Consider the following 25,006-nt stretch of genomic DNA (forward strand, 5'->3'; position numbering starts at 1 on the left):
TATATATAAACTGTCATTATTTTAACAAGGGTACTCATTCATTCATCGTCATCATATAACTTTCTGCAGTAAAAAAACTTAAACATATTAAATTAAATAGTTTGTGTAGTTCATTTTGGAAGACAATTTCACCATTTACCTACACATTAATTTACACCCAATTCCAATATTATAAAATTATTTATATTTTTAATCACATCCCTCCGCCTGCTTTTTGGCTGAAAAGATTACATCATTAATGCCAACTCCATCATAACTGCTCCCGACAATGGAAATAGGGAGGTTATGGTCTCTTATGTACTTCCGGATACCATCCACTCTCTCATAGTGCCCTATAACATACTGTGGAATGCAATTTTTTAGAATATTTATATGTGAATCTGTTGGTTGTTCCTTTATATTAAGAATGCTTTGAATTTCCTTCATGGCTATTCTTAGAAGTTCTTGCTCTGTCACATTGTCTCCAAATTTCTCCTTAAACCATTTGCCACCCAGCATCACGGTAAGAACTGTACCGTTCTGGTCCGGGATGCAACATGAATCAAAAACTACTCCTAATATCGGAGAGTTTTCTATAGGAGGCACAAGGAACCCAAACGCCGGTGTTATAGGCTGCTGAGTTGCGAAAAACAAGTTCACTATACCCACTGTGACAAATGGTATCTCATTTAGACTGTCAGCTAGCTGTGGGTGTTGTTTTTCAACTAATTTGGCTAAACAATGCGAAGGAATTGAGGAATAAACATGATTAGCTTTTAGCTGTTCACCAGAAGCATTCTTAATCACCACAGTACTGGAATCAACAAACTCTAGTTCCTCTATTTTGCTGTTCATTTGGATATCCACATTATTTGTCTTGAGATGGTTGTGGAGAGCTGATGGAAAAGTCTCCAGGCCTCCCTTTATTGTGTAAACATTCCATTTTTCTTCCTGAGCTCGCTTTGCTAGCTCACTCAATTCTAAAATATCCTCGCTGCTAGGTTTGAACATAGTCTTCATGAACCCCTTTAGAACACCGCCATAGCTCTGTTCCCATTCAAAAAGGGTTTTCATTAAGAACTTTACAGATATCTCTTTGGCATCCCCAGCACATATGCCACAAATCATTGGAGAAATAGCATAGTCTGCTATCTCTCTACCAAATCTTCTCTCAGCAAAGTTGTAAATAGAATCGTCTTTCATTTCTTTCTTAGGCTTTTGTTTTAAATCGGTAAATGCGGCGTAGATTAAAGGTTTCGAGAATGGTTGCTTAGTTTGGAAAACACTTTTTAGACTCGAAGGCAGCAAATGCAGGCTGTGGTTCACATAGATCATTCTATTCTTAGCAGCAGGGTGTTCGGGGGTGATAGGAGAAATGTGCTCGCTCAGACCTAGGTCTTGAATCATGTTTAAAGTGTTTAAACCGGTGGTGCCTTTGGGGCGTATAGTCCGCGGTCCCTGCTCGAAAACGTAGTCTTTTGTCTTGATGGATTTGATCCAGCCGCCGCAGCTATTACTGGCTTCTAATAGGTACAACTTCAGAGCATTGGAAGTGAGTAAATTGTTTTTAAGAAGGTAATAACCCGTGGAGAGACCTCCGAGACCGCCGCCGAGAATTGCTGCCATGTTTGTTATAAGATTCTTATACGAATTAACAAGTCGAAACGTACGTATCTTTTGGGTCCATTCAAACGGTAAATATGTTTCTAATTTCTTTGATAATTTTTCTATCGCATTTGTTTTGCAATCGTAAATATGAGATAATTTGTTTGTTAACTGTCAATTTGACTTTGACAGCTGAAAACTGAAAAATGTTTTTAGTGTTACCCGAGTTGAAATTAATATTTTAACCCTTTCAAACCCATATGCTATCCATGTATCAAATGTGATACATTTACTAACAGTAACTTTCCGTAAGAATAATAAGTTTCCGTAAGGTAGCGTGTAGGTAGCTACACGCTACCTGTGTATCAAATGTGATTTATTAAGAGATACAAACCATACTGAATAGGTTAAGACGACGTGTTTGGCAATTTCTTTGAAATGGAGTGAGTTGTAATGCGTTTCAATTAAGTGTACGAAAAAAATCCTTTCATTTAGTATTTTAACAACAATACGTAACGGTCGTCGTGCATAACAATATAAAGACCTCATTAGATCCTGTGGTTCGAGCCATTGTTCAAACTCATTCGCACGCAACAAGCATTTAGAAAGCCCTATTAGTATTGTGTCGACGCCTAATTTCGCCAATGCATCATGATTGAAGGCACACATACTAATATATTATGCTAAAACTGTGGTTACGATCAGTACTCTAAATAAATACAGGGTAATTTTGTTATGTGTGACCATATTTTAAGAGGTGAATGTGTTGATGGTCATACTCCACAACTTTTACTATGGGGCCAACCCGAAAACACAAAAAATGTTCTGTTTCATACATTTGAGTGAATCATATGACAGTGTTTTCTGTGGAATAGCTGTGATATTCGCGATTAGGTACAGTATTGGCTCTTTATACTTTGTCAAAGGAATATCTCGTTTCAAACATAGACAGAGAGAATCATACTATCTTTATCTTACAATAGTACTAGCACCCAAAAGAAAAGGATGAGTATAGTTTTTTTTGTTCTTATTTACTGCCAATTTGCTTTGACCAACTATAGTAATAATTATTAAGTGTGACCCCTCTTAAGCATGTCGTTTTAAAATAAGAGCGTAAGTTCTATTGTACATGGGAGCTTCTTCACCTTCATTGTGCCGGCGGGTTCGTGAGACTGAAAAAGATGACAAACTCTGAGAGCGTCCGTGAAAAACGAACATCGAATTTCGTTATCTGCTTCTCTATCGCTCTTGCATATTCAAAGGATAGAGAGGTAGGTAATGAAATCTCGATTTTCATTTAAATTTTCGCGGTAGGGCCTCAGTTATCGTTGCTCGCTCTGACATCCTCTGAGCGCCGCATGCGACGTAGTATACGTATAGGTACCTATAGGTATAGGTGGTGTCATATTATAACCTGAGGCCCAAGGTCCTAACTTCTTCAGTTCTATAAAATTTAAATCATATTCAATTAGAACCAGTCGCTTTGGCTTTGTTTCGTTAAATTTTCAAACAACGCAAAATCAACTCTATTTCCCACAAATTTCAAATTTCAGTGGCAAATTTTGGATTTTTCATGAAAAATCTGCAACGATTTTGATAGCATACGCAGTGCAAGTGTTATTTAAAATACGTCATAATTTTATAGAAGTTTGACGTTTAAAATAACACTTGCACTGCGTGTGCCATCAAAATCGTTGCAGACTTTTCTTGGTCTAACTCTAGGAACCAAAAAGGATATATCTTCATAGGAATGTAGATTACCGATATATAAGTGGTATTATAATACCCCTACATCCGGAAAGCAGATTATAATGCAACACCCGTCTAGAACCCCCATTAGTACCCAGTTCCCTCCTAATTCGCCAGACCGACGCACGCGCCGATTTGACTGCGTTAGGTGTAGGGCTTTCTAGTGCGGTAACGTGTTGCACAACCATTAAGTCACCATTAATTACTGCACAATGTTGATAGGTTTTCGTCTAATTTAGGAAATGCTAAGTTAGGTACCTCCTGTTCTGGATTGTAAGACTAAAGGAAATAAAATTTATAAACTGAAATAGATATCATACACTAACGAAAAAGTGACCAAGTCCACCGGTGGCCGAGGCATAGTTACTACGCCGATGCGGGAATCGAACCCGCATCTTCAGCTTACGCGGTAAACGTCCTGACCACTAGACCACCCGGCACGGGTTCGATTCCCGCCTCGGCCACCGGTGGACTTGGTCACTTTTTCTTTATAGTCTAACCCGTTCGTATAAAAATACCGCAAATCGATGTACAGGTTAGGCGTTTGGCAGACACATGCTAGAGGCCAAAACAAATTTTTTGACCCGCAGTTCCTAAAAAAAATTTCGCTGGGAGGGGGGAGTGGTAAAACATTATTTTTTTTGTATGGAAAAAAAAATCCAAAACCTATCGTATGTGGTATCATACGAAACGGCTTTTTGAGGCGATTCTAAAAATATATCACATCATTACATTTCGGGCATTTTTTTAAATTAAAACAAAAAGAATTTTCGAAACATACCAAGTTTGGGCTCCTCCAGACACGATATGGCTGATTTTTTTTTGTACAATATACCACAAATGATACGTGATATCCTCATTTCATCATATTACAAGAAAGCAATTTTGAAATTAATATCATTAACATTTTTTTTTTAATTTTTCAATTTTACAAAGTGACACAGTTCTACTTCAATACCTATTTCACGAGACTTATGGAACTATACTGCAGATACGGTACATATTAATCATAAAATGATACGTAATATCCATATATCGAACGGGAAATACCTCTTTCTTCTGGGGGGGGGGGGGGCAGCGAAATTTTTTTAGGAACTGCGGGTCAAAAATTTTGTTTCGACCTCTAGTATGCGTGTGCCAAACGGCTAACCTGTACATCGATTTGCGGTATTCCTTTGAAATTGGGGTCGAGCGGCTTCCGCTATTAGTGTATGATCCCAGGTGGAATTTATACGTCATTATGACGTCCGTTACGACATTATGACGTATAATTGACTTCATTATGACGTCGCTGACGATGACGTCACTGCTACCTGGGATATCTATTTCAGTTTATAAATTTTATATTATTTAGTCTTACAATACACAAGTGCGAAATATAATCCGCACAAACATCGTCATGACACTCATGACCCTACACTCTATAATGTAGCGACTAGACTGCTACAGTCATCTGCAAATTATCTTTCACATAATTACTAGCCTAACCCATATAACCTATATTTAATGCGTTCCTTAGCAATGCTAAATTATAAAGTGCAGGTTTGTAATTTTGTTCCAGAGTTTATGAGAAGCATTAGATAATGTGATTGGATTACTAAGTGTATTCGTAAGTAAACAGACTGAGGCTATAAGGGGTATTTACTGCAATGTTCTGCCACCAGAGTGCAGCACTAGCCTTTTTAGTAAACCATAGAGTAACTTATACATACTGTGCCTTTAACAGTTTCTTGTCAAGTTTTCAAAGATAATAAAATATGACATTGATTGCACCAAGGCGGTATGTTTGCAGAGAACCTAGCGGGAAACCCGAATTCGAAATTTCGCTATCTGCTTCTTTATCGCTCGAACATGCAAGAGTGACAGAGATGTTAGATAACGAAATTTCGATTTTTTTGTTTTGTGATAGACCCTCAGAGCTCTTAAATAAAGAGAAAAAAAAGTGGCGCCGAGAGTTTCGCGTAATATTACCTTTTAGCAGATGCGAATATTTAGTTTTAAAATGTAGAAGCCTTTAAGCGGCTCAGACGCCTAATATCCATGTGGCACGGCTCCCCAAACGATGCCCAGCCCAGCCCAGGGTACCCGCACTTCAAGACTGTGCTCTGAAGTGCTCCGAGCAAGACCTTTGAGATGAGACAGACAGACAGACTCATCTAGACCTTAGACTCAACTTACCCTATTTATAGATAAACTTACTTAGACAAACCTTTACCTTACTTAGATAATGGACGGTATAGAAAGGACGACAATCTCTTATGGCAGAACTATTGCAAAAATTACCAGCTTTCAGCTGTAAATAGGTGGCGCTAGGTAGGGGCTCTGGGACATGAGTATGACATTACTGTTTTTTGATGGACACTTTTCATACATTAGAGATTTTGCTCCTTTATAAAGTCTCCATGTTAGATAAACTTGCCCGATAACAACTGATTTCTCGACACTATCTATCAAAATAAATGTGTCGTTTTCAAGTAAAGGTACCACATAGTCGCTTACCACAATGACGCTCTGACGGGTTATTCGTATAGAGATGCAAGCAAATTTCATCCTTATGGTTAGCGTCAATGTGGTACCTTTTACTTTAGAACGACACAAATGGCCAAAGAGCTTCCATTTGAGTTGGCAATGCATCAATACAAACAATAATTTAACATATGCTAATACTAAAAACAATAGATCTATCAATAGTTACGTAATGATTACAATGTGCGTAACGCAAATTTTGGACCATGGAGTAAAATTATCCATGACACCATGTCACAGGGCACAGGGCTCTATGACAGTGATGCAACAAGTTAACAATATAAATGAATATACAAAACCAGTATTTTGACTTAAGGGGTTATCAGATCTATCCCTTCGCTGAACTTTCTGCTATATTGCTGGTTACGAGGGGCAGGATAATAACGACGGGACGAGTGTCCTGAATAATACTTCTTATTTGCCAAAGACGTCTGACGACCGCGACTGCAGTCCAGCCCTATCAAAACCTTCGTGCATTCCATGGTTCACGATCACGCACCGCACACGATAGGCACTGGCGTAGCGTGAACTAATCTAGCCGTGGGCGAAATCGCATCTGCGAGGCCTTTCTTTCACTGTGCCCGAAGGGGCCTCGCGCGAGGCCCCCCTTGGGGCGCGAGGCCGTGGGCGACGGCCCACTTCGCCCACGCCTAGCTACGCCACTCGATAGGCGGCGATCAAAGGGCTAAAGAAATGGCAAGGTACATGACTGCGCGAATCTTCAACTTCTAGTGTCGATGGTTTCAGACTGAGTGGGAACTGTTGCATCTCAAAGTTCTTGCTCGGAGCACTTATCAGAGCATAGTCTTGGAGCACGCACGGGCACGCTGGGCTGAGCATGAGCATCGTTTGAGAAGCCGTGCCACATATATGGATATTAGGCCGCTTTAAGGCTTCTACAGACTGCAACAAATCGGATGTGATTTTAGATGATAGGACGTTCTTACACAAATTGACTAAGCCCCACAGTAAGCTCAAGAAGGTACTTGTTACGGGTATACTCAGACAACTATATAGTTATACAACTATATAGTTATATATACCTATATATAAACACTTAGAAAACACCCATGACTCCGGAACAAATATGAGTGCTCATCACACAATTAAATGCCCTCGGGATTCAAACTCAGGACCAACGGCTTAATAGGCAGGATCACTACCGACTAATAGGTTAGACAAAGACAGGTCATCAAAATTTATGACCCCATCCATCTGTCTATCTATCAGATATAGCTATTTAGTCAAGCAAATCTTGTCAGTAAATAAGAACAAAAAATATATGCTCATCCCTTTCTTTTGGGTGCTAGTACTAGTGTAAGACAAAGATAGTATGATTCTCTCTGTCTATGTTTGAAATGAGACAGTCCTTTGATAAACTATATCTACCCCATTCTAGCAGGATATAACCAAATGGAGCCGCCACGTCTGTAATTTGCTGTACAAAAAAGTCTGCCAATTTTTGCGGGGATGGGGAACGTCAAATGTATACGTAACGTCAAAATAGCCATGTCAGATAAACGTCAGTCCATACATTGTGTATGACCATTGGCCGACTATTTTCGACAGAGGGGAATGCCTGTTAATGGCTACTCCGTTTAGTTATATCCTCCTAGATCCCATTCGAATGGGAGAAAATCGAATCGAGTTTAAACTTTAAAGGGCCCTCCACACTCGTGCGCGAATTGCGAACGTGAGTGTGGAGTCTAGTTCGCTAATCAGCTAAATCGACTCCACACTCGCGTTCGCGGCTTCGCGCCGCGTAGTCTGGAGCGGGCTAAAGATACTGTTTGTAATTCATATATTGTGGGCATGTAGCGGCATATTATCTTACCGTATCTTTTGTCGGCGGTGCTGACAGTTACGACTTACGAGCTTTCTTTCTCGTCTGCAATTTGTAAACTCCGTACACGATAACTTTGCACCCACTTGGCAGTAACAATATATGCCAACGCATACAGTACGCATACTTGACGCAGTTTTTGGCGGGAAACCTTAACGTGGTCGAACTTACGAGTTTGTTTGTTCGGGGCGGGCATTCTGTACATTGTTTGATAACTTTATGATTGACGTAAGCACGTGCTTAGTATGAAGTGTTAATCATAAAGGATTTAGTAGACATGTTTCGTGTTTGTATTGGAAAATAACCACAACCCACAACCTCTATTATCTGTTTTTATGATAGTCCGGTAGAACAAGTTTGGGAACAAATCAAATTATTTTATTAAATATTTTGATTTGTGTTTTTTTTAAGTAGTCACACTACTATATATAAATTAAAAACTGTAATAGATGTCATATATTAAAGAAAAAGTGACGAAGCCCTCCAGTGGTGAAGGCCGGATTCGAACCGGCGTCTTTAGCTATCGCGGCTAACGCCATGAACCCCTAGGCCACCTCGCCACTGGAGGGCTTCGCCACTTTTTCTTTAATATATGACATCTATTACAGTTTTTAATAGTCCGGTAGGTTTAAGCGCTGGTGGCCTAGCGGTAAGAGCGTGCGACTTTCAATCCGGAGGTCGCGGGTTCAAGCCCCGGCTCGTATCTCAATGAGTTTTTCGGAACTTATGTACGAAATATCATTTGATATATACCAGCCGCTTTTCGGTGAAGGAAAACATCGTGAGGAAAACGGACTAATCCTTACAAGGCCTAGTTCCCCCTCTGGGTTGGAAGGTCAGATGGCAGTCGCTTTCGTAAAAACTAGTGCCTATGTCAATTCTTAGGATTAGTTGTCAAACGGACCCCAGGCTCTAACTATATGATTTGATGATGATGATAGTCCGGTAGGTATATTTATAGGTAGGGGGAAGTCCCGTAACCACGGACGGCATATAGTGCCGTACACACGTACTATCTCGGCAACTTGCCTTGCTTGGAGTTGCAGGCGTACATAGGCTATGGAGACTGCTTAACATCAGGCGGGCCGTATGCTTGTTTGCTACCGACGTAGTATAACTTACAACGCAAGTAATTCAAGAATTAGTAACAGTGGTGCGGGGGGACGTCGACCAATGTCGAAAAACGGGATGCACATTGCTTGTGACGCGCGCAGCGACTGTGGATGTGGGAGCGTTTTTTTTTTGTGCTTTTGTAAGTTTTGTTTTCCTTCTTTACTTCTCTATTCTACTCTAGTATTATTTGGCCCGTCTTGCTATTATGGCGCCACCTATTTAACGCCTTTTGACGAACACTTTCTCATATACAGATAAAATTACTGGATTATATAATATATTGATATTGATATGTTTTTGCTTCCCTACCGGCCGAAGTAAAACTTTTTAAGTAGTAAGCGCTTAATTAGATTTCTTCGCATTTCCTTTACAACCATCTAATAAAAAACGTACTTACTTACATCCTGTCAATTTACTTAAACTACTTAATTAAATGGTATCTTTAATTTTATGTTACTGTCGGTACGGACGCTAAATGTAAATCATTGAGAAATAATATAAATTGAATGTTTTAAAAACTTGCGAAATTGTTTCACATATGTCCTTGATCTTTTACTAATCCAATGCCTGCAAATTTAGGTGCTTTCTTATTAAGCAGTTGTTTACCTTAGTAACCGGTTCCAAATTTGGTCAATATCAAACTAATTAATTATATAGACATAGCAAAATATAAATTAATATGTTTCTACATTCACCTCTACATTGCTAATGTCAAAGGTCTTGGTGTTAGCAATGCGCAAGTTGCAGAAATTCCCGAAATTTTTAGAAAACTTTCATGAGAAAATTCTCATGAATGTTTCCACTTAGACAGTTCCCGTTCAGATTAGCGATTATCACTCAATGTTCTTTCAATGTTACTATTTAAAGTGTCATACGGCCCGATTCGAACAATGCTTAATTGCTTATAAGAAGACAGCGGTACGATACCAACCTGTCAGTGTCAAACTACGTTTTTTGGCTGAAGAAATGTCAATGCATTGCATGCATTGCTACTTGCGTCTTAATTCTATGAAAAATTAAAAATTGAACGGTAAGTAGGCCTCAAGTCAAAGGGCTAATGTAATGACAATTCAATACATTTATTTATCTATAAATACAACAGCTCAGTCATAGCAACATTGATAAATACAACAACCAACACTTGGGTAAATATTATGGGATGAATAACAGCGTTTATATAAGAGTCTGAGAGATGATTCGATGCCATTATTGTTTCTTCAAATACTAAAAATAAGAAAAATACACAAAATACGTAATACCTATATATACCTCATACGTCAAAAACAAAAGTTACCGATGCGCTCTCCTACGCACAAAAACTAAAATGGCGATGGGCAGGCCACATAGCTAGTTATGCCATTATTGTTTCAAATACTAAAAATAAGAAAAATACACAAAATACGTAATACCTATATATACCTCATACGTCAAAAAACTAAAGTTACCGATGCGCTCTCCTACGCGCAAAAACTAAAATGGCGATGGGCAGGCCACATAGCTAGTTATGCCATTATTGTTTCTTCAAATACTAAAAATAAGAAAACTACACAAAATGAGAGCCTGGAGTTGCAGGCTATGGAGACTGATTAACATCAGGCGGGCCGTATGCTTGTTTGCCACCGACGTAGTATTAAAAAAAAGTAATACCTATACATCATGCGTCAAAAAACAAAAGTTACCGATGCGCTCTCCTACGCAAAGAAACTAAAATGGCGATGGGAAGGCCACATAGCCAGATTGATTACGAGTAACCTCATGGTTAGGACCAACAGGAACCAGGAAGCACGGCAGACCTATCACAAGGTGGGCACCCGACATCCCCAAATAGGAGGTTAAAAACTGGATGGATGTTGCCAAAGATAGAGCACTGGTCATAACTGGAGGAGGCCTTCACCTTCACAGGGGGTTCTTGCAGAATAAATAAATAAGAAAAAAAAACAAATTATAATAAAATTTATTCCTTACATAATCAAGCATATTAGAAAATTGATTTGACATATAAATATTAAATATTATTGTAATACCAAACCTAAAGTAAAAAGTTTATTGCTGTTTTAATTAATTTTATTGTGTTTGTTAATTAAATACCTGCGAGAAATAATAGTTATTAATAATAATCGAGGTATTAATAATAAACCTACCTACCTACCTACCTACCTACCTACCCACCTACCTACCTACCTACCTACCTACCTACCTACCTACCTACCTACCTACCTTCCTACCTACCTACCTACCTACCTACCTACCTACCTACCTACCTACCTAGATACCAACTCAAGTTGAAAATCCTGCAGAAAAAAGTGCAGCAATAATGCTTGAAAGGCGCGTTGATGTCGATTGTTCTGTACAGTCACTCTCCGCGATTGTTATGCTATTTAGGGTTCTAGCTAAATTGAACACTCCATAGCGTAAGTACTGAACCACCAATGTAGCTAGGACCCTAAATGGCTCAGCAACAAGAATTGGCGTAAAAGTTTTTGCTTTAACCCTGAAAAGTCTAATTGGTGCACGCAAATAGATGCCTTGTATGTATTATCCTGACCTAGTTGAGTTTGCAATTATTACAAAATTATAATCGTATTTGGACGATTTGACCTTGGTTTACTGCAATTACTTTAAGATTAGAAATTAAATAATCCGTACCTAATAATAACTCACCTACAATGTACTAGGTACTAGGTACTTACCTGTAGACTTTATAATAGTACTTGTTGGCCGAGTAGGCGCGAAGCGCGAGCGAAACAAGCCCGTTTTAGCTTGGGCAAAAATGCTTACGTATGACTTTTCGGCTGTTCTCTACAGGTCGCATTTATTAACCGATTGGTGTAGTGAAACCAAAGAGCCGCCTGCTACAGATTTATTGAAATTGCCGCGTTTTTTCAGGTTAAACTTTCATTAGCCAGACTATAGTAACAAAATATTTATGGATTTATTGAATACGGTTACGAAAACAAACATTTCTTTACTGGCGCCTACAAAAGGAAGGACTACTAAATTAAGTACGTGATAACTGATAACGTCCATCGCGGGGGCAAAATAGCTAGAGGCCGGGGCCCTATTGCGCCATGGCGGCTGGCCGGAGCGCGCATGCGCAAACATTTTCCCGCCATACGCTGCCCGAGCGTCCGCGTCCACAAACAAAACCTTTATTTTTTTTAATTTAAAAATGTAAGATGTTATTGTTTTAATTTATTTTTTTGTGTTTTTGAAGTGCTGTGTCGTGATGTAGCCATGTTTTTGGGAATTCTGCTGCTGCTGAGCGAGTGCACTGCACTGGCTTTTAATACCAGCGATGTTAGCCCGCGGGATACAGTAAGTGTATTTTAAGACACGAGAAACTATTGTTTATAATAGCAAAATAATTTCTCATTAGAAAAAGGCGGCAATTATTTAAAATACCTATAGGAGCGTCGTGACTTGAATTTCGCGCCTTTTTCTACAGACAGGTTTGCCAGTGTCCGTATTTGTTTCCGCTCAAACCATATAGTTTTTAATGTCTAGCTTTTACTATGTGAAAGGAATTTGTAGTCATACTACGCAAACTACCTATACTTAATCGGTAAATTTTTAGTATGACTGTAATGAAAATTTTGGGATTGGGATTCTGAGTTTCCAAAACGTCCCGCTTGGCGCGCTGTTCAACATCCCATATAAAATGAGACAACGCAAATGCGTACTACGTCACGTCACGCTGTCACGCTATCAAATGAAACTAACACTAGGGGGTACTCCTATTTGTTTTTATCGTTACAATATATAATAATTATCATATTTAGCTTATCACACGATATAATTAGGACACACTGCATACAATATGAAGATGACTTGTTTCTACCGATACGCTCTTGACAACTCTTTTTTTTAAATTCGCAAAATTTGATACAAGAAAATTTCAAGAGATTTTTATTGCAGTGAACTCGGAGTGAACTAAGAAATTACCTAGGTAAGTTATTAACTCCATGAACAAGATTTTAATCTATTTAAAAAAAAAACTGGTTCAGAAACTTGAACACACAATTCTAAACAATAGCAGCACGAGCTTCATCTTTATAAATCTTAATGTAATATTTACCTAGCATAAATACCTACTCATAAATGTAGCACGCACTATTGTTAATATTCTCCAGATAAGGAAGGGCGGTACTTCCTGGCACAGGCTTTTAAAGCTTAAAGGAGGTTCCAACCACTAATTTTTAAGATGATGAGATTGTTAAAGAAAATAAACATTTTTTTATTTTTTTATTATTATTATTAATTGTGGTATTTTCTATAAAAAGGGACCTTATTGTCGATGGCGCTTACGGCATTATAATTTTCCATAGCTCAGTTGACCAATGTTAGTTGGCTTTTGGCTAATATTATTTAAGGTAGATAGTTAGACCAAGATAAGTCTGCAACGATTTTGATAGCGCACGCCGTGCAAGCGTTATTTTAAAGTTAAACTTCTATGAAATGATAACATATAAATAACAATTCAATTCAATTTATTTATTTAAGACAACACTAGCCCATAACGGTTAGTAACAATTAAGGTTAAAAACTAAGTGTTAGTGGAACACAAAAAACAGAAAACGACAAAACAAAAACAGTCAGCAATAAAATTCTTACAACTCACCTAATAGCGGTTATGACACATTCAAAATGCCGCATTATAGGTGAGTCGTATCGGCCCGCAACAGTGGTCAGGATGGGGTTGGAGCTGAGCTGCACTCTGCAGAGCAACGAGGCAATTCTCTTGCGTATTATGGCATAGTAGTCATCCGTGTGAGCTTGCGCAAACATGCCCGATGCGCTGCAGAAACGGGACAGCCCCAACAACATCCTGAACACTTGCACTGCGTGTGCTATCTAAATCGTTGCAGACTTTTCATGGTCTAACTCTAGGTGCCTAGTTCTTAAATACTAACGTTTATGTTATAAATAAATAAAATAAATAAATATTATAGGGACATTCTTACACAAATTGAATAAGTCCCACGGTAAGCTCAAGAAGGCTTATGTTGTGGGTACTCAGACAACGATATATATAATATATAAATACTTAAATACATAGAAAACATCCATGACTCAGGCACAAATATCTGTGCTTATCACATATATGTCCTTACCGGGATTCGAACCCAGGACCCATTATAGGTGTTATGTAATTACCTATAATTAAGCTATTTTATGTAATATAATACACGTATTATATTAAGCGATCAAATACTGCAATTAATTATATTGCATGATAGGATAGAAATATTAAATGCCGTATATTAATTATATTTTATGCAACAGTACTAGTAGGTAATAGTACATAAGTTGGTCATTACACACGAGGTGATAATGTGCGCGCGAGCTGTAAGCGAGCGCGCAATAAGAAAGCCGATGTGTGTAATGACCAATGCACACGCGTTTCATACGACGTTTTTCAACACACTTGCGAGAAAAAAAAGAAACTCATATTAATCTAATAGTTAAAACAGTTAGTATTGTGTGTTGCATCTGTCATACTGCCGGCCGCCCCTCGCCCCGGCCGCGGGCGGCGCGGCGGGCGGGCCGACCGGGCCGCGCACCGCGCAGACGCGAGGAGCGCGCCCGTGCCCGCCAGTCCGACCAATTAAAGAAGTCTCCCTTTCCATGCATATTATTAGCAATCAGTTACCTTCTTAACTCAGTCGGATAATATAATGAAAAAGCACGAGTGGAATAATACACTGAAAGAGCACGCGTATTTAATATCTAGGATTATGAGCCAAAAATCGGTGGAATAAAAACGTCGTTTTGAGCAAGTGTGTTGAAAAATAAATTATAGGTAATAGTTTAATACATACTTCTAATACTAGGTAATTAGTAATCGCTATTTATCGATAATTCGTCTAAGTCGAGTGCCAATATTGCATGCCATGCCAAACATTGCCTACCTTGAACAAGTGCGAGTCGGACTCGCCCACCGAGGGTTCCTTACTTTTTAGTATTTGTTGTTATAGCGGCAACAGAAATACATCATCTGTGAAAATGTCAACTGTCTAGCTATCACGATTCATGAGATACAGCCTGGTAACAGACAGACGCACAGACAGACGGACAGTGGAGTCTTAGTAATAGGGTCCCGTTTTTAGCCATTAGGTACGGAACCCTAAAAACAGTGATTCTTTAAAAAGTTTTCCTGGTATTGTTTTTATTTGTTGTCAATTTTTCGTCAAATTTGATCGGTAGATAGAGTTCCCAATTCTGGGGCTATAACCGCGAAAATCGGCATCTGTCTCCGTCACTCTAATTACGCCTTGATTGGAGTAAAAGAGAAAGATCCCGCAATTTGCGAATTTCGGTTTTCGCGGTAACCCCTTTGTACTCAATAAAGCACAATTTCACTGTATGGTCCGTATGTCCTAAAAAATAAATTTCTCGGAGTAACTAAAACGTATGGTTTTTCGTTACTTAACGGAAAATAATTTTTTTTGTTGGCCCTAATTAATATTTTATATTTATTCCTTCTAGTCTGAGGTCTTTAGTTTTTTAAAATTTAATCAAAATCTGACAAAAAAAAACAACTTATAAAAAATGGTCATCTACATAACATATTATAATACCCATCTACATAGAATTCGTCGTTTGGGTCATTTTATCTAGACGTATGTTAGACGTTTAAAATAACTAAGTTCTCGTATTTTATTACCTTGTCTTTAAGTGGTTCATATTTGTCACTTCAACGTAACAAAGTAAGATGAGAGAAAAACTACAAGATATCATTACGACATACAATTTCCTGTGTCACTAGAGTCACTGGATTACCAGAATCTACACTTCTACAGTGCACTGCAGTGTGATGTCACACAGATCACTCACTTCTAGATTGAGCGTTTATGACGACTCGATGCCACCACGCGTTTTTAGTATAAGAGCGTCGTCGCGTTTCCGACCGATGGCTGCGTATGAAACTGGTGTAAAAGCGTGGAGAGCTTGAGAAATTCATAGTATAAGAAATCTATTTTTCATCACACTTACTCATAAATAAGAGTGGTATTTCACGCTGGTTTAGCGCGAGTAATAGCAAAAAAATATCTCTAGGGAGGTAACGGATATAAATCAAGCTGTAAGTTTCTTTCAAAATAGTTAAATTATTATTATGATTTAAAATAGCTCAATAAATATATCTGACACAATTCTAATATTTTTAGTCGATATCTGCGATTTTACCGTAATTAGCACTTGTTTCATTAAAAAATTTATCTTTGTCCTCGTTGTGAAGAAAACACTGTGTTTACGGGCATAAGCAAATGCTTGGGAAATGCCATGCGCTGATGCGCTTGTAAATTTCGCTATGTCAAATGTTGAGAAAAGAAAACCTTACTTAGTTCTCACGGTTTTTAACCTCCTAAGGCCCAAGGTCCTACATATAGTACTTCTTCAGTTCGATGAAATTTAAACCGTATTCTATTAGAACAGTTGCATTTCTTTTGCAATTTAAAACAAATAAAAATCAACCATATTCCCTGCACCATAGGTTCAAAGTTCAGTGGCAATTTTGGGTTTTTCATTTGTATGGCTGGATCTTAGGAGGATAGGTCGGAATTTACAAGCGCATCGACGTAAGAGCTCTTTCCCACTGACGTCCAGTTTTTGCTGGTACGGTTTTCTGCAGGATCTCGTTTTAGTGGTGTACTTACGTGCTAATATGGTCACGTTCGCACAAGAATTCTGTTTGCGAGATACTGCGCGCATACTACTAAAAACGGGATAAATACGGGCGCGCATACTGCAGAAAACCGTACCCGCAGAAAACTGGGCGTCAGTGGGAAAGAGCTCTTAATGCAGTGTCTAAGCGATGCAGTCCCCATGATGTCATAAGCGGTTGCCTTGTAGGCTAGACTAGGCCTGCGTAGTTTATATGGACAGGACAGAACGCGTAGAACAGGTTTCAATTATATAAACTTTATGAGTAGGGGACGGTGGCCTAATTTTATTCTGGTACGTGGTTATGGGTTTGATAGACATCTACTCTACTGCTTGAAGCATATAAATAATTAATATTGTCTTCGGTTACCGCGATAGTTACTCATGAAATAAAACTATGAAAACGGATTATATCGCGTATATTGAATTTATAACATCCCGTCATTTCGAACCGTTCACAGCGTTCGTGGTCAACGGGTGACTGAGGAAAAATTACAAAGTGCAAAAATACCCACATACTAAAAATAATGAACCATCATAGACTATAAACTTTAAGGCTGGTTGTACATGCAAAATCGGGATGTATTATAATTTTTTTTTTCTATTTTTTTTTTATAAATTCAATATACGCGATATAATCCGTTTTCATAGTTTTATTTCACATATAAATAATTATTAATGTTGAACCCAACAAGAGCTGTTTACTAAGTAAGTACATTACGTAAGTATTTTTGTCATCCGACTTGGACAATAATATTCGCAAACCCGCCGTTTATTTGAGAACAAACAATTGGGAATTACGTACGTATGTAAACAGTCAACCAGTCTGTACGCATATTTAAGTATGCGTTTCTCCGGAAACTTTTTTTATACTACGTCGGTGGCAAACAAGCATACGGCCCGCCTGATGTTAAGCAGTCTCTGTGGCCTATGTACGACTGCAACTCCAGAGGTCGTCACCATCAGGCGACGTCTGCTTGTTTACCTACTCAAGAGAAGAGGTTGACTCAATTCTTATTAATCCTATTAACGCCGACTGAAATTGGAGTAAATGGACTGTGAAAACGAATGGATTAACTACATTATGCAATATGTTTAGCGATACGTTAATTGCATGTTGATTTAAGTAGGTTAGCTTGACGAAAAACGTAAAAAAACGTTCATGGTACAACAGTCTCGATGCATGTTCGGCAGGTTATTAAAATAACGTGAATTTATTATTTCCAATAATTATAAAAAAATGGCAGTGAACAGTCTGCACTAGTTGGCTCTGACGAAACTGCGCGCGCTCGATAGGAAATCCCAGTTGGTCAGACATATTAGGACCAAAAATCCTGATATGTCAGAAATCCTGACGTATGGCAACTGGCAACCCTAATCCAAAATAAGTCCTTTTATGTCACGACGGTAGTACTTATAACCTATTTGGGTCAGACGAGATATCAATGGCTAGTGGTCTGTACGCACTATGCTAGTAGTTTAGTGAAGTGCTTTAGAACTTGTCTTTGTGTGTAGAAATTGTGGATTGCTTTACTTAGTTAACTTGGAGTCTAACTTTCCCGGCTCTCTACTGAATATATTTCGTGTCTGTCAGCAGGGCTCTTTCGAAATTAAAATATAAAAAAAAATATTTTGTAAGGGCCACTTGCACCATCCCACTAACCCGGGGTTAACCGGTTAAACCGTTTACCCAGTGTCAAATTTGGTAACCATGGTAACTCCAGGTTTAACCGGTTAACCCCGGGTTAGCAGATTGGTGCAAGTAGCGCTAAGTTGGGCCTCAAGTGCTTTTTCACAAGTTAATAGGTATAAGTACAACATTTAAAATGAAATCATAATGGTGACAAAATACATTAATAAATACAACAGTCAATAATGTGTAAATAGCATTCCACTATGGGCCAATAGTCGCCTGAAAATAAAGAATTTCATTTCATTTCATTTTCATTTCAATACATTATAATAATCTTTAAATAAATAATTACTACATAATAACAGAGGGTTAATAATAAATAGATGAAAGGAGATGCAAAAGTCCCTAAAGTCGATAATTAACTATCAGCGCCATTTTAAAATTTAAAATCGTGTTCTCCATATTTTTCCTGCCTGATTTCATTCATCGTTCCGGCCTCTCTTAAATAAATTGCGTAAACTATCTAAAGGCAATATAGGTAGTAATCAAGAATATTAAATTCAATGGATTTATCATCGTCTGCAGTGACGGGTTGATTGTCACCTCTCTTATTTATTGTCTGCCCTTTTACTGTAATTACATGTTGCTTCGAGATATTCACATTTTATGCATTTTTGCAGAAATCTTTTAATTATCGATATAAATCTGTTCTCGCAAAGTTTAAGCTCCCGTCAATATTATTTCGAAGACTTGTTTTCACCAATATATCAATGTTATTCTGAGCGCCACTTGCACCATCCCAGTAACCCGAGGTCTTATCATTCTTAGCTGCTCGTAATACACAAACAATATCAAATTAACATTAGATTTGTAGTCTTCGAATGCCGCTCCCGATCAATACTATCGATAAACGTATGGTTACGTTTGATCACGAGATGAAGGAAAACACCAATCATAATACATATGTAACACCTACTTAACGCATAAGACGTTTTTTATTGACTATACCTAAAAAGATTGATTAGTATTAGGTAAGTGCGTGCACACGTATATATAAACGTTTGCTACTAAACGCAAGGAAATAGCAAATGTAGTAAATACACTGCAACATTATGCGGAGGCAAGGTCCTATTTAACACGCATGAATATTTCTCCCTGATATGTAGGTACAACTCAATTTCTTAGTTTTTTAAGTCTAAATTTAAGGTTTATCTGTAAAAAATGTACTACGCTATCTGTTAACTGCCATTTCATGTGATGTTGAATAAAAATGTTCTATTCTATTCTAAATATATGAACTCTTAACTATAAAGACAGAGTTTAGTGAGCTTATACTTTTTATTTCTTTTCTATTTTGTAAAAAAAATTGTGTCGCTTGTGTTGTATTGTTTGTGTTATTTGCAAACAAATAAACAGATTATCTATCTATCTTTTTTCGTCTTTTTAGGGGAAGGATTGACCTTTCTGTGCATATAAAATAATACCTAAATGTTGCATCAACACATGTCATTTCATTTTGCCTTGTCTACCTACCTATTAGGTCAGATCGTGGTCTGGTGGTTGCCTTTATTATTTATTGCCTAAATACTTAGCCTTAATCGTGGGTCGAAACTTTTGTAGTTGGTGGTTAAGACGACTTTCAACCCGAAGGTCGTGAGTTTAAATCCCGGTTTGTACAGTCAGCATGAGCTTAGTGCCTGAGTAGCCAAAAATAATTCATAACACTTTTCATACTAAGTATGTGAATACGAAAGTTACTCTCGCATTGGATTTACTTTACTAGTCATTTGCGGAAGTGCCGCACTTAATATGGACGCTGTTTAAACCATCATTTGTGACGTTTTCAACTAAAAGGTATCACATTGTCGGTTGTCGATAAAGTTTATTTCAAATTGAAGCTTTATGGAAATAGCGTCTTAATTGACAACCGCCAATAAGTACCCTTTTGTTTGAAAACGGCACATTTTATTGATGTCACAGGCCAAATGATGACTTAAGGTACTGAATATTATATAATACTGAGTAGTTACCTATTACATCCAGTGTTTTTTTTCTTTATTTTAGTCACATGCACAAACTTACAGCTAAGATGCCAAAACGCTTATGCGGTAGAGATATTAGATACAATACAATCAGAATTAAACATATTCTATACAACAAAACAAAAACGGTCAAATAAGTTCAGGTCAAATCAACAGACATCGCATATAAATTAAATTAAACGAAGCAGAGGAGAGCCTCTCCTTCGTCGCTTCGCTTCGCTTCGTGTTTCACTCACGTAGTACGCTGCGTTATGAATGCCTTTACTAGGTAGGCTCTTTCTACAGACTGGCTAGGAAGATAAGGAAGCGGTAAACACGTTCAAAAGTTCAATTATTATGACTTATGAGTAAGTGCCAGTAAAATTCCATTCCGCGACTCGACACTTGACCTCTTGCCTCAGTAACAGCAAATGATGGCACCTCGCGTGCTAATTGAAGTTTACTTTTTCGATTAGATCTTTACCTAACCTACATTTCGCACATAATTTCGCGATTTTTTGCAAGCAAATATGAAATGGCTAAGTGTTTAGTGAAACTTAATTTCTAAGTCAAGTTGCCGTTTTGCTCAACATTGCCTATCATGCCAAATAGATTGTAAACATACTTAACACCACTTGCACCATCCCACTAACCCGGGGTTAACCCAGTGTCAAATTGTACTGGTAATCATGGTAACTCCAGGTTTAACCGGTTAACTCCGGGTTAATGAATGGTACAAGTGACCCAAAAAACGTGTCTCGGAAAAAAAAAGACAAGTGCGAGTCGGACTCGCGCACGAAGAGTTCCGTACGATTACTGAAAAAAGGGCAAAAAAATCACGTTTGTTGTATGGGAGCCCACCTTAAATATTTATTTTATTCTGTTTTTAGTATTTATTCTTATAGCGGCAACAGAAATACATCATATGTCAAAATTGGACTTGGACCCGGGGTATGTCCTTAAACTACGTCCGGACCCGGGTATGTCCTTAAAGTACGTCCAAAAGAGAGGTATGGGCACTGTGAATGTCATCTCGCTTTGTGTGGTAGGGCACAACACAGCGAATGTCATTCCAGATCTAGAGCAGAGCCCAACTGGGGAAGTACCTCCACCTTACAGAAAACCGCAGCCAAATAACACTAGACCCTAATCCTATGATTGTGATTATGATTATGATTGTGTTGTGTTCCTGCCGGTGAGTAAGGTTGCCAGAGCTCAACGAGGGTGCGGTGTGTTGACGACGGGGGACCTACGGAACTCACGGTACTGCATTTGGTCTGTATGGACGCGGCGTACAGGTGCGGCGATCAGGGAGACCCGGTGAAACGGCTGTCCGCTGGCCGCCCGCAGGTCAGTAGGGTTCCCGAACCCAGGGATTACTTAATCTCCGCCCTGGGAGGCTGAACCACCAACCTCGCGTAAAATCCTTGATGTAGTAGTCGTGCCGGAGAAGGAGACCGGAGTGGACCCGGCTGCTGCACCAGGGGGGGACCGGGGGCCCTTCCGTACGCCGTGCCTGTGAACCGCACTACCCTACATATTCCTTTGGCAGATCTGTTCTGTTCTCTTGTCCCTTAAGCCGTCAACGCCCCGAACCCTCTTTGTACACTCAACAACAACAACACATGGCAAATAAGGGTAAAAAAAGAAATGGTTTCTCAGCGGCATCCCCTTCCACACAAGTGGACTTCTGCAATATCAGGGGATTACACTCAAATTTGAGCGCAGTCCATTACCACCTGGAATCTGCGCAGCCGACCATCCTATTTCTAACGGAGACGCAGATATCCTGCCCGGCGGACACTGCATACCTACTATATTCCGGCTATACACTTGAACACAAGTTCATGAGACGCGCTGGTGTATGCATGTATGCCCGGCAGGAGGTCTGCTGTCGCCGCCTCCATGCCTTTGAAGACAGGGACCTGTCAGTTCTGTGGGTGCGTGTGGACTACAGCGGCCACACTCGTGTCTACGCGTGCCTGTACAGGTCTCATAGCGGAAACACGGAGACAACCCGGCTCTTCGAGCACCTGCAATCGACGACTGACAAACTTCTAGAGCAGTACCCTTCCGCAGAGCTGGTGATTTTAGGGGACTTTAATGCCCACCACGTTGAGTGGCTTGGTTCCCGGTCCACCGACCACGCGGGGAGGTCTGCTCACGAATTTTCTCTGGCCTATGGATTCTCGCAACTGGTACATTCTCCCACGAGAATACCAGACATCGAGGATCATACTAGCTCTTTACTGGACCTCCTGCTGACTACACGTCCGGACGGATATTCCATCTCAGTGAATGCACCTCTCGGTTCGTCCGATCACTGCCTCGTCCGGACACAGGCGCCTTGCGCGCGGCCCGATCCACCACGGCCAACTAGCTCGCGACGCGTGTGGCAATATAAATCAGCAGATTGGGACGGACTGCGTGAATTCTACGCTTCGTACCCATGGAGGCAGCTCTGCTTCACATCAGAAGATCCTGACTCCTGCGCAGCCAATGTTGCCGAGACCATACTGCTGGGAATGGATTGTTTCATTCCCAACACGGTAATAGCAGCGGGAGCAAAGCGACGACCTTGGTTTAATCGGCCTTGTAAAGAGGCTACAGTTCGCAAGCAAGCCGCTTACAGGGCTTGGACCAAGGCCGTAGCTAATAAGGATCCGAACGTTTCTGATGTGAAACGCGACTTAAACGCTGCCTCGAGGTCCAGTAAAAAAGCCATTGCCAGGGCTAAATACGATTTCGTCGGCAGAATTGGCGACAAGCTAGCGGGCTATCCCTCTGGGAGTCGCGCGTTCTGGTCGCTCGCCAAAGCTGCCGAGGGAAATTTTTGTCAGTCGTCTTTACCACCTCTGCGAAAAGCTGATGGTGATCTGGCCCACAGTGCAAAAGAGAAAGCCGATCTTCTTGGTACTCTTTTTGCCTCGAACTCGACCTTGAACGACGACGGTAGCGCCGTGCCGCCCACCATCCCGCGGTGTGCATACTCCATGCCCGAAATCTCATTCACGCAAAGGGATATTCGGCGGGAGTTGCTATCCCTAAACGTTCATAAGTCGAGCGGGTCAGACGGCATTCCAGCACTTGTGCTTAAGCAGTGTGCTCCTGAGTTATGTTCCGTGTTGGCGCGTCTCTTCACACTCTCTAGCAACAAACGGCATGTTCCATCTTCGTGGAAGACGGCCCTTGTGCACCCTGTGCCTAAAAAGGGCGACAGATCGGACCCATCGAATTACAGGCCTATCGCTATTACCTCCCTTCTCTCTAAGGTCATGGAGCGTATAATCAACGCAAAGCTCCTGAGATACCTAGAAGAACACGACCTGATCAGCGACCGTCAGTATGGTTTTCGCCACGGTCGCTCGACTGGTGATCTTCTAGTGTATCTCACTCACCGCTGGGCTTCGGCCATTGAGAGTCAAGGTGAGGCATTGGCAGTTAGCCTAGATATAGCGAAGGCGTTCGATCGGGTCTGGCATCGGGGTCTCCTGTCGAAGTTACCATCTTATGGATTGCCGGAGGGACTATGCAAATGGATCGCTAGCTTTTTGTCTGGCAGACGCATACGAGCCGTAGTAGACGGAAGCTGCTCCAATAGCATGGACATTAACGCTGGCGTTCCGCAAGGCTCTGTGCTATCCCCAACGCTGTTTTTGCTGCACATCAATGACATGTTGTCTATCGACGACATTCATTGCTATGCAGACGACAGTACTGGGGATGCCTATTACGCAGGCCGTGCCAACATCCCTCGTTCCGTGGTGCTAGAGAGTCGTGAAAAGCTTGTGTCGGATATTGAGGGCACTCTATCCAGAGTTTCGGTGTGGGGCCGGGACAATTTAGTGCGATTCAACCCCACCAAGACACAAGTTTGCGCGTTTACCGCTAAGAAAACCCCATTTACTGTGGTCCCACAGTTCGAAGGCACAGCCCTTACCATGTCAGGGAGTATTGGGATCCTCGGTGTCGACATCTCCAGTGACGTCCAATTCCGTAGCCACCTGGAAGGGAAGGCTGATCTGGCATCCAAAAAACTCGGTGTGCTCAATAAAGCACGGCGATACTTTACTCCGGGGCAAAGACTGCTGCTATATAAATCGCAAGTCAGACCCCATATGGAGTACTGCTGTCACCTTTGGGCAGGAGCACCTGGATGCCAGCTTGGACCCTTCGACTCAGTCCAAAGGCGCGCTGTACGAATCGTCGACGATCCCAAACTCACAAGCGGTATCGAACCTTTAAGTCTAAGGAGAGACTTCGCCTCCTTGTGTGTGTTCTACCGCTTGTATAATGGGCTGTGCTCTGAAGAATTGTTTGACATGATGCCAACGGCCGCTTTCTATCACCGCACCGCTCGCCATCGGCAGGGTGTTCATCCTCACACCCTAGCACCTAAATGGTCGCGTACTGTGCGGTTTAAGAGGAATTTCCTCTCGCGTACGCTTCGGCTGTGGAATGAGCTCCCTGCCGAGGTTTTCCCGAGGGGCTACAGTATGGGGTTCTTCAAAAAAGGAGTGTACAGGTTTTTAAAGGGTCGGCAACGCGCGTGTAATATCTCTGGTGTTGCAGGCGTTCATAGGCTACGGTAACTGCTTACCATCAGGCGGGCCGTATGCTTGATTGCCACCGACGTGGTATAAAAAAAAAAAAAAAATTTCAACTGTCTAGCTATCACGGTACATGAGATATAGCCTGGTGACAGACAGACGGACAGTGGAGTTTTAGTAATAGGGTCCCGTTTTTACCCTTTGGGTACGGAACTCTAAAAAAATACTGTGTCATTTATAGGTAAGCTTTGATCTCTATTACCTGACAATTGCACATATATATGTTTAGTATATTTGCCTTCACCACTGTCACTGGGCCAAGGAC

The 25,006-nt window shown here is 40.3% G+C and overlaps 2 protein-coding genes across 2 annotated transcripts in view; one reads left to right on the forward strand and one right to left on the reverse strand.

The window, feature by feature from the left end:
- Window positions 1-1,766, reverse strand: LOC134743443 (protoporphyrinogen oxidase). Its single transcript, XM_063676839.1, has one exon. The coding sequence runs from the start codon at window positions 1,603-1,605 to the stop codon at window positions 190-192; it is 1,416 nt and encodes a 471-aa protein (XP_063532909.1). The 5' UTR covers window positions 1,606-1,766; the 3' UTR covers window positions 1-189.
- A 10,089-nt stretch (window positions 1,767-11,855) lies between these two features.
- LOC134743478 (phospholipase B1, membrane-associated-like) overlaps window positions 11,856-25,006 on the forward strand; it is a 36,190-nt gene continuing 23,039 nt past the window's right edge. The window contains exon 1 of the mRNA XM_063676926.1: window positions 11,856-12,130. Coding sequence (XP_063532996.1) covers window positions 12,050-12,130 — 81 coding nt within the window. The 5' untranslated portion in view covers window positions 11,856-12,049. The remainder of the gene's footprint in view (window positions 12,131-25,006) is intronic.

The sequence above is a fragment of the Cydia strobilella genome, chromosome 8 (assembly GCF_947568885.1).
Source record: "Cydia strobilella chromosome 8, ilCydStro3.1, whole genome shotgun sequence".
NCBI classification, from domain to species: Eukaryota; Metazoa; Arthropoda; class Insecta; order Lepidoptera; family Tortricidae; genus Cydia; species Cydia strobilella.